The 11,300-nt window shown below is 41.7% G+C and overlaps 1 protein-coding gene across 1 annotated transcript in view; it reads right to left on the bottom strand.

Moving 5' to 3' along the window:
• bcan (brevican) overlaps positions 1-11,300 on the bottom strand; it is a 14,242-nt gene extending 2,942 nt beyond the window's left edge. The window contains exons 1-9 of the mRNA XM_079503730.1: positions 11,222-11,300; positions 9,746-10,138; positions 7,720-7,894; positions 7,277-7,404; positions 6,795-7,088; positions 5,130-5,792; positions 3,475-4,842; positions 2,143-2,247; positions 856-1,014 (exon numbers count right to left, since the gene is read on the bottom strand). Coding sequence (XP_079359856.1) covers positions 856-1,014; positions 2,143-2,247; positions 3,475-4,842; positions 5,130-5,792; positions 6,795-7,088; positions 7,277-7,404; positions 7,720-7,894; positions 9,746-10,138; positions 11,222-11,297 — 3,361 coding nt within the window. The 5' untranslated portion in view covers positions 11,298-11,300. The remainder of the gene's footprint in view (positions 1-855; positions 1,015-2,142; positions 2,248-3,474; positions 4,843-5,129; positions 5,793-6,794; positions 7,089-7,276; positions 7,405-7,719; positions 7,895-9,745; positions 10,139-11,221) is intronic.

Below are 11,300 nucleotides of genomic sequence, written 5' to 3'. Positions count from 1 at the left end.
GAGAATGAAGAAACAAGTTTGTGGCAAGACTGTAATACATAGAACATAAATATATGTTTTATCTTTTATAAATGCGAAATGTTGTGCCAAAATCATTACCCAAGTACTTTAGCTATCTACAGTATATGCCTGTGATTAAGTTCTCTAAAGATTGTGGTATACAGTGAAAATAACTACACTTTTGCACATACTATGCATGGAAGCTTTACAATACAAACCATAACAGCTACCCGCAGAAATGCCAAAGCACCATTCAAACCACCAAAGGAATGCAAGATAATTATCTCATTGCCTTGTTCACAGTGAGAAACGAGACATAAAAGACAGTTGTTGTGTCTGCTATAGACCACACACCTTTTAGTGTTGTGCTACAAAGAAAACTAACACAATCCCTGACAAAATGTCTCACAGATGACTTGGGTTATTATACAGGATCAAGTAGGAAATGTGTTTGTGAGGGTGGCATGGACCTGCAGGTAGCTACTGCAGGACCTTTATCAAGTAACATTCCACCGAGCAGCATGAGATCCTCAGATAGATATACATACATATATACATACATGGGTGTGTGTGTGTGTGTGTGTGTGCGTGCGTGCGTGCGTGAGTGCGTGCGTGCGTGCGTGCGTGCGTGCGTGCGTGCGTGCGTGCGTGCGTGCGTGCGTGCGTGCGTGCGTGCGTGCATGCGTGTACACACACACACACACACACACACACACACACACACACACACACACACACACACACACACACACACACACACAAACACACACACACACACACACACACACACACACACACACCAGGTAATGACTTTTTGAATAATTAATGTGAAACACTTTTTGTCAATCATTGTACCATTGATGAAGCCCTGCTCCTCAGGGCCATTGACAGACACCAGATGACCTCCACACATGCGACAGTGCTGCTCAGCTACCTCCCAGCTCTGTCGCTTGGTAAAGTGACGGTAACAGAAGCTCTGGAACTTCTCCCAGCCTGGCTCACATGCCTCCAGCTCTGAGGTAGGTAGGAAGAAAGAGAGGAATACAGAAGACAGTACCGGCGCGAGCACGGTTGTTGTTGGGAGTTCTAAGGGGGAACTTGACTGCTGCATGTCACACGTGAAGACCGTGAAAATATTCGTAGGCTACACCTAGCTTCTACTAGACCAAAACGACAATTGCGCAGGCGAGAATCAGCGACCGTTCATGAATATGGGCATGTACAAAATAATGCTGTGCGCTGACATCATAGCATACACATGTAGTACATAAATATAGTATGTAAACAAAGTTAAAGTTTGTGACATCTGCATGCTGCAATGTCTGCGGCAGGTCTGTCACTTTTTCCCAGAATCAAGTTTGAAAGAATTCAAACTTTTATGTAATCTGAATTATAAACAGCCCCATAACCCCATGCCTCATAATCACAAGCAATCCCAAAACTATTCTAGTTATTAGGTTGGATAGTTGTTAATACATAATGCCTGGGGGGGAGTACTCGCTCATTTCTAGCGAAAGAGTGATTGATAATATGAGAGACATATGAGATGACACCCGCGCAGCTGATGTAGCTGATTGGAGTTTTCCATCCTTGTATTGTGTGTGCAGTAGGCTATACTCATTTCACATGACTGGTCTAGCCAGGCTGTTGTACACACACAAGAGTGTCACAGAATCAGCATGCACACATGCACACACGCACACACTCGCGCGCGTGCAAGCGCACTTAGCGCACACACACACACACACACACACACACACACACACACACACACACACACACACACACACACACACACACACACACACACACACACACACACACACACACACGTGTCTGAACATGTTCAAAGATTTATTGGGGTTGTTACGGGGTGCTATGCATTCTTAGGAGTCTAAGCCTATGAATACGGAAGACAGAGAAAAGGTGAGCGTGAGAGAGAACATTACAGGGGAAAGAGAAAGTAAGTCCAGTCAGTTGTTAAGACGTGTTATATCCACTTCAGTCAAATCAGGGACATTTTTAATTAAGATTTGGGTTAAAGAAAGATTTTTAAAATTGTAATTAGTTGCAACAAGCCACTATGGGAAAAGTATTGTGTCTAACAGAAAATTAACAGGTATAATAATTACAATACTGTACCTATTTGGCAAAAGTCTCCTCCATAGCTGGCCAGGCAAAGGCATCTTGTTGAGCCCTCATCCACACAAGTGCCTCCATTCAAGCAAGGGCTTTCAGAACAGGAATCTAAAGCATTATGAGGATGAGGGCAGTCTGGGCAGTTAGTACATGTATTCCAAAGGATAGATATGTTCCACAATGTTTGTTGCTACTTGAATTTATCTCAGCTTCTCAAACAATATCATTGTATATCATCAATATCATCAAGTTAGTTATATCTTAGAAAAACTGAATGATAAACACAATGGAATAACAGCCTTAAAAATGCTGTTGCTTGTTACTGCAGCTATTTGCCACTGGAGGGAGCCATGACCTAATTTTAGTAGCCTACCAATTTTCCTATGCAAACTACTACAGCATTGACAACTATCAATCTCTAGAAGACGTTTCAGATCGATAAAGCAATACCTGACTTGATAGCTATATTGATTATATGATGCGTAGCCTGCGGAGTTAGTTCAGGCAGCCATACTTGAGGGGGTTCATGCCATGCTCAAAGGCGCATACTATACTCAAGGGGTTAACATGCTGCATTACTATGTGGGTGTATAAGCGTGTGCAAGTCCCACACGTCATTCCCTGATGTGGCAGTCAGCTGACCAATTGGGCGGGCTACTTAAGCTCACCAGTCTGCATGCTCTTCCTGCCTTCCTCTGCATATGGTTCCTGGTTATGTGATGTTTGCTCCCACCACCACCGGTGGGCTCTGTTATTTATGCTCCCCATGGGGGTTTTATTGAATATCTATCTCCCTGCTCTTAATGTTTTACAATGGTGTTTAATCGCGCCGAGCAGGGAGAAAATGCAGCCGAGCCGAACGCCAAGTCTAATATTGTATGCACACTTGTATTCTCATTCTCTAATAAATATTGGTTAAATCTATTCGTGAGTTGTCTGACTGAATTAATAATTATGTTCAAAGCTAATGGTGAATATTAATAGTATAATGTGTCCTGTGTCCTCACTAAGTTGTAGAGATAAAAAGAGAAGCTGTTACTGTACAATATGCATGCACTATGACCTTTTCTTTTTCAATATTATGTGCAGGCTGAGTCATAAATATCCAGCTGATCAAGCATATGATGTGTATCACAAGAGATCCTGTTGAGATCATGCTGCGTGTTTGTCTCCCAGGATTAATCCCAGGAAGCTAATCCCTCTGCTCTGCTGAGTCAACAAATGTTAATTAGGCAGTATGGAAGGAAAACCAAAATCTTCACCAAAATAGTGAAGTAAGATTTACTGCCACATGTGCACAAATGTAACAATATTTATGATGCATTAATGTATTACCTGAAACGCCCCCCTGTCTCACAACAGATGATCTGCTAGCAGTGGCTGCTGCTGACCTCTGCTCTTCAAAATCCTCAGTGTGATCCACTGGTTGTTCTGTTGGTGCTGGTGTGGTGGGGCTCTCTGCAGTGACCTCTTCTTCTTTAGAGACCTCATCAGGTTCGTCAGTAAGAGGAGACTCTTCAGTAACGGGTAGTGGTGATTCTTCAGTAATGGGTGCTTCTTCACTAACAGGTGATTCTTCAGTAATGGGTAGTTCTTCAGTAACAGGTGATTCTTCAGTAATGGGTAGTTCTTCAGTAACAGGTGATTCTTCAGTAATGTATGATTCTTCACTAACAGGTGATTTTTCAGTAACAGGTGATTCTTCAGTAATGTATGATTCTTCACTAACAGGTGATTCTTCAGTAACAGGTGATTCTTCAGTAACAGGTGATTCTTCAGTAATGGGTAGTTCTTCAGTAACAGGTGATTCTTCAGTAATGGGTAGTTCTTCAGTAACAGGTGATTCTTCAGTAATGTATGATTCTTCACTAACAGGTGATTTTTCAGTAACAGGTGATTCTTCAGTAATGTATGATTCTTCACTAACAGGTGATTCTTCAGTAACAGGTGATTCTTCACTAGCAGGTGATTCTTCGGTGATGGGTGGTTCTTCAGTAATGGGTAGTTCTTCAGTAACACCTGGTTCTTCAGTTATGGGTAAATCTTCTGAAACAGCTGGTTCTTCAGTAATGGGTGGTTCTTCAGTAACAGCTGGAATGGGTGGTTCTTCACTGTAACCCAGATCTGAGCGAGATTCCTGTGGTACAGTGGGGGAAGGCTCTAGCCCCCAGCTAGGGGTTAAGGTCATGGCAGGGAGCAGTGTGATCTCTATTGCAGTAGAGGGTGTATCAGTGCCAGACTCAGTCTCACTTCCATCTATGCTGTTGACCCCTGAGCTCTCACTTGATTCAGCTGACCCTTCACCTGATTCAGCATGCTCATCTCCAGAGTCTGGCTCTTTGTGTTCCTTTCCACTCCCCTCACGTTCACTATCTCCACTCATCTCGACAGTTAGTAGCTCAGGGCTTCCACCTAATACCTCCTTCTCTACTTTCACCAGGACTACTTCCACAGGGTAGGTGTCAGATGACGTGCCGCTTTCTGGGATAATAGTGACATGCTCACCTTGGGAGCTCACTTCTACATCAACTCCAGGAGGAAACAAGGTCACAAGTTCACTGGGGTCTGACTCATAGATGACGGTGATGGTTTCTTCTGTTGCTATGTCTGTTGGGTTAGTGGCAACATCTGGTTCTATTTCACTGTGCTCAACCAGGGTGGAGGATTCTATTGTTTCACCTGATGCTTGAGTGGGGTAGTAACCTGTAATGAAAGAAGTTGTATTGCAAATGTAAACATATCCAGTGTAAAGTAAAATAACAATTTATCATCATAGATGATTTTATTTCTCGAGTCTGCACAGTAAAGTCCTGAGTGTTAATTGAACTAACTAAAATGGACCATTATGGTTCTATCTGTATTTTTACGCTCTAAAGATTTCGCTGTGTAAAGCAATCAAATCACCAATTGAGTGATCAAATATGACAAACTGTAAAACTACTCAATATAGCACTAGTAAGTGGATTAGCATTTCTATTCTCAATTCTTACTGTCTTCAGTAGCAGTGACAGATGAATGCAGCAAGTCTGTGTCTTCATCTGGGCTAGGATCCACACTCGGCTCCCCAGAATGCTCCTCTGTTAGAAGGTGGTCTGGTGGTGTAGTGATATCAAGGTATGGGATCAAAGTGGCTGTGTGGGTGTCTAGTTCCTCTTCAGTAGCTGCTACTGGTGTCTCCTCCGCGCCAACAGTAATAGCCTCATCTGGCCTTCCTGAAGCATCATAACTTTCAGTGGTATGCTCCAGATGGTCATCTACAGTGTGATCCTCTTCCCCACTTCCTTGTGGGGAGATGTCATACAGTCCAGTTGTGCCAGCTCCAGGTGTTGTATTAATATCGGCTGTTTCCATGTGAGACTCTGGTGGTTCACCACTCTCACCACTCTCTTCTCCGTCCTTCTCCTCCCAGGTGTCCTTGGTTGACATTGGGTCTTGAGGTTTGGATGGGGCAGGATTTTGACCCTCCATAGGGTCCTGTTCCACCCCAGGGCTTGTTGTCTGTGCACCCTGGGCCTTGGTTCCCCCCTGTACAGTCACCTGGCTGGGAATGACCTCCTGCAAAGGATTAGTCTGGGAAACAATGTCCTGGCCAATGTCCTCTGGTTCCGTGGCCAAGAAATCCTTGGTGGATTCTGTGTACGGTCCACTATTGCCTGGAATAAACCATAAAGAAAGTTATTTGTCAGTATTCAAGGTCTGATGTCTGATTTATTGTGCTGCTAATCTGGGATGAACACCATTTTGGATATAATCTGGACTAGAAAAGTGTGCACCTCAGAGAACAAATCTCCACCAGGCAGGGTTGCCTAGTCAGGGCTTTACGCATTTGTGTGGCCCTATGGGCAGAAGTACTTCTGAAGGTCCGCTCTATAGAGGCCACTCAACTTGTGATTACATGATATACCGGTAATGGCTTTTTTGCAAGAAGTAGGCCCTTCTCAATACATTTTTGAAGCCAGTATGGAATATAAAAACACTTCATGGGAGTGAAATTGGTATTGGCTCTGTGTTGTTTGGAGACTCCTCAATGTGGCACAGCTGAATGGTGTGAGAGACACAGACCCCAGTTGTCCCAGGTTCAATTCCAGGCCTGGCCAGCAAGTTGTCCTTGAGCAAGACACCTAACCCTTAACTGATCCTTGTGGGCAGAAATCAGCTGGGTTGAGCTGAAACCAAATTTTACCACAGGAGCATTTCGTAGGTCAATGTTATTATAATTATAGCCAAACGAAATGGAAGAGGCTGGTATCTGTGCATAATATGGATATATCACAGAACTAGAAAAGTGTGCAATGTAATTCAGCTTTGGGGTAGGTAAGGTAGATCGGGTCATGATTTTGAGCTTTTTTTTTTCTTTTCTTTTTTAATAAAATAGGCCCGTCCCACAAACTTTGGAAGGGAATCATAGCTTAATGGAATATGAAAAATTTGAATTATTCAATGCATTACGATAATGTGTAATAATTTGTGTGAAATTTGGACAGAAGAAAATTCAAAATATAGTTAGGTGGAAATGGCCATGGCCTATATAGTGTCTTGACTACATAAAAGTACCTCCTAATACCACCTAATTGTCAGAAGTTACAACATTGTCAGTCAGCATAAGAAATTCAATTAAACTATTGCAGCTATAAACAGCAGTAATGTTCTCTTACTCCGGAAACAGTAGACGTCATGTAGAGAATGGGCTTCGGGGAAACCTGTCTGGTTGCTGTAGCGATAGACAGTTTTGACCCCAGGCTCACCCCCACCACAGCGCTCTCTTGGGGTGACGATAGGGTACCGCACACTTCCATCTGCCAACCACCCTGGACTGCAGTGGTTCAGGCCGTCATTCCAGGCAGCATACAGTTGACCTGTAGTAGCAAGCTCAGCCCCCTCAGACTGACAATAATCCTTTGCTTCCCATAGGGTGAAACGCTGGGGTACGGATCCATGGAACACTTCCCCTAATGAAAATGGGGATACTTTGCATTGCAATGATCTGAGGATTGAGTAATGCATGTACTAAACGATTATGCTAATTTGTTTGTTATTACAATTATTCCATCGATTTATTTTTTCATGTATTCTGGCTAATCTGACGTATAGTCAAAATCAGGGTGTGATCAAAAGTTACATTTGTGATGTTCATTACCATCAATATTCTCTACATAACAGTACACATCGTACAGCTCATCGGGCTCCAACAACCCATAGTTCCTCACTCCTGGCAGTCCATCCATGTCTCCAAAGCAACCTTCTCTTGGCATTTGTATTGGATATCTATAGTGGAAATGATTGCACACCATTAAAACACCAAGAGTTCTATTGCATGATACTCCATGTTATTCAGCTTATCACAAAATCCACTTACTGTATGAGAACAAATTGACATGAACTCAGCATGAGTGAATGACAATCCACCCACTTAACCATGCAATGGAATTACTTTATCTGTGTATTGTCATTACAATGTTGAACTAAAGACATTTCAAACTCAGTTATCAAGTGGCAGAGTGGCTCTCTCAGTCCTCCTTATCAGGCAACATGAGGATGGTACTTTAGCCACTCACTAGACAACCTTGCTATGCGCCTTACCTTACTGAATGGTCTGAGAGCCACCCTGCATCACATTGCTCATATCCACTCTGGTATGCTGCCAGAAGCTGCTCTGGGGTCGCAATTTGAGCCCCAATATCCTCACAGGCCTTTTTAGCATGTTCAAAGGTGAAGGCATACCGACTTGAAGCATCGCGATAGTGGAACACCACCCCTGTTAACACAAACCCAGAATAGTATGCATTCTGGATGTATATGTGAATAATACAGTTATAATAAAATTAATAGAACAAGCACATCAAATAATGTTGATCGGCTGCAGGACTAAGAAATATAATTGAAACTGCTTAATAAAGGGTGAACGCCTAAACGTACCAAGGTCAACTACTTTGAGAGCTAATTTGCAGTGTGCAGATTTTATTATCCGTTTTCAATAATAAAATCTACACTACACATGAATTAAAAGAGACAAATGTTTCCCATTCTATGCTGCCTTCATCAGGGTTAAAAAATAATATAGGCAGCATGAACTGCAAATGAAGGGTTCATAATAAATAAATATATAACAAAATACCTGTAAGTCAATAATAAATCATAATAAAATGTATTTTAGTTAACCATACCGCCTCCTGAATAATGCGGTATTCCTCTCCTTCAAATCAAGTTGCACATTAAAGCTTAATTCTGTAAGTTGTATGTCTCTCTTGACCGGGGATTGTAACAGCGTCTGAATTACTTTACATCTGCTTTACAGCTGTTTATTTTCTTTATTTTTTTTTAGGGTTAGGCTAGATAAAATAAATTGTACAGGATTGTATATTTAAGGAAATGTCTTTCTAACATTCAAATCCAGGATTATGCTACTCATTTGTCTGTAATAGAGTGTGTTTTCAAACCACAGCAAAACATTTTCTACATCTACACCTATTGAAATTCATCTCACAATTACAGTATACATCATAAAAATGACAATAATATTTAGCGTAGATCATGTAGCCCTCGTTTCAAGCCTTGATTCATTGAATCCCCCCCCCCCCCCCCCCCCCCCCCCCGTTCATACAGAACAGATACTATACATTCCGGGCCCTGCAGTACAGTATACTGTATGATTCTGTGGTTATACTGCAAGCAACAGATTCGTTTCTGATTTATTGGGTCACAAATGACTCTAGCCAGTGGATCTATAATCTATTACTTGGAAAAGGTATGGCACAAGACAACCCATTCATCATAGTGGAGTGTATATTGCATGATAAAGACAGAAATGTCAGAGGTACAGCATTGACTGTCTTTTGCAGGACACTTGACCTTGAGTCATTCACGTACTTCCATGACCAACACGATGTCACTTTTCACTCGTAGGCCTACTATATGCGTTGACCAGCACAGCAGATCTTAATTTAGTAGCTGGATTTATCTAAATTGCACTCTTACTGTTATTGTTTCATATTCTGTTTTTACCTTGTATTTTGTCTTACGTTATGTGGTATCTTGTTTTTATTGTTAAATGTCAACTCAGGAAGGATGAAACGTTGCATTTACACTGAATTCTGTACTGTAGATTTTTTTTTATTTTTTTTTTAATTTTACTGTATTTGAATACCCTGGTCATTAATATTATACTGTCTGTAAATTAAGTGTGAGCCTGGATTGTCACTGGTAAGTGGAAAGGGAACACTAGTTTTTCATGGAGAGTGTAGCATAAGATGTTATAAAAATGTCTAGGCCTGGGCTATACAGTAACAGTACCACAATATGCAATGTTATCTTTGTCATCACAATTGTGTGACAAAAGTATTGCATTACAACTGGAGATTGTTTGTAATTGTAAATGATTATCAATTGGTTACCTATAAAGACCCATTTTTCTCTAACTTGAGTATTCATAACAGCTCTGGAATAGGACAAGTTCATTGAAAACTTTGAATGTAACGCAAAGTAGGAAATTAGCAATACCACCAGCCCAACAGTGGTTTAGGAGTCAACTAAAAGCTTCAAGTGAATGGTAAAATGCTAACTATACTGTAACTAAAAGTTTGCTTCTAACCGTCCCCCATAATCTCACCTTTGACCTTGACCTGTACCACATCATCAGCATCTTCTAGGCCCTGCTGCACCTCGCAGCGATAGAAGCCTGTGTCGTTGTACATTAACCGGTCCAGTTGCAGAGTGAGATCGGCTGGGGAGTAGGCATAATTGAGCAGGAAGGCACGGTCTTTGTAGACCTCGTTGACTTTCACCCTGTCACCGCGGGCAACCAGAATCTCCATCTCACGGCCCTGGGTCAGGACACTCCATTTGACCCGTGGGAGTGTTAGGACGGCATGCCGGCCGCTTGTGGAGGGAGATGGCGGTGGGTGGGACAGAGAGACCAGGCAGGGTAATGTCAGTGAGTCCCCAAACACAGCTAACACGGGCCGGGTGGTGGGGATCGTCACATGGAGAAGTTTTGAATCATCTGGGGAGTTGAGAGTGACAGGGTTAAATATTGTTACAGTTTCCCAAAATTTGTTTTATCGGCTAGTTTGGGTAGTTTTGGTACTTTTGCGCGACACTGTATATATTTTTTTTTAAACATGAAAATTAAATATGGATATGAATAATCCTGCGTCGATAACAATGACAGGAGTCAAGTAGGAATACCCATTAAACAAAGGGCCAAAGGGCAACATGGGTCTTTAGTCACAGCCGAAAAGTGCAGCTAGACATTCACATACAACAACTATAGGTTTTAATGGCGTTTGTGAATGTGTTGAGATAAACATGTTTTATATACAGCAATTCAATTTTAAATTACATCCAGAGAAATTATATTCTTGCACTTTCTGAAATTCTTACAAGGGAAAAAGATGGATACTTTGAATAGTATCAAAGTATGAGCTACAGCCAAAATCTATACTGCTTTATTTTAAAGAAAGCAAGTAACTCAAGTAAGTCAAGTAACTTACGTAACTTACTTAATGAAAGCATAATGATGATAATATAATATTATTTTGGGGTATTATATAATTTCATCCCAACTAACCAGTCACTATTCTAGAATTCTATAAATTGGTTTCCGGTTGCTGATTATCAGTTGGTGCCGCTTTGTTTTTGTTCCCCCACATGAATGACAAATAAAATCTAATAATCTAATCTCACCAGTCATGCAATGAGTTGGAATAAAGCATAGATATACCAAACGATTGTTATACCAACTGAAACAAAACTATTATAGCAAACTAAACTAATTATGATGACACCTCTGGCCTCTGGTAATCATTTTGGAGAATGGGCTTCATTTGCAGGAAACTGCAAAAAATGAGACAATATATGTTGGTCCTCTTGGGTGCATCAGTTAACCTTGATTTCCTCCAGTAAAAGTCACACCCATGAAAAGGGCTTCCAGAGTGTGTGCGTCAGCAAAAACAACGGGCGATAGGACATTATTAAATTGCACCCTGCTACCCTTATAAGTCAGAGGTCACGTATGATTGATTTAATAGATGACTTGATGCAGGCGTCGGTGGCAGCGAGGAGGGAAGGAGAACAAGGTGTGTACCTGACTCTTGGTTGGCGGTAGAGGAGGACGGTAGGACGAGGAGACAGATGGCACACAGCAGCAGAGAGAGGAGCATGTC

This window comes from Electrona antarctica (genome assembly GCF_951216825.1).
Source record: "Electrona antarctica genome assembly, chromosome: 6".
In the NCBI taxonomy this organism is placed as follows: domain Eukaryota; kingdom Metazoa; phylum Chordata; class Actinopteri; order Myctophiformes; family Myctophidae; genus Electrona; species Electrona antarctica.
This window is presented reverse-complemented; position numbering and strand designations above follow the sequence as displayed.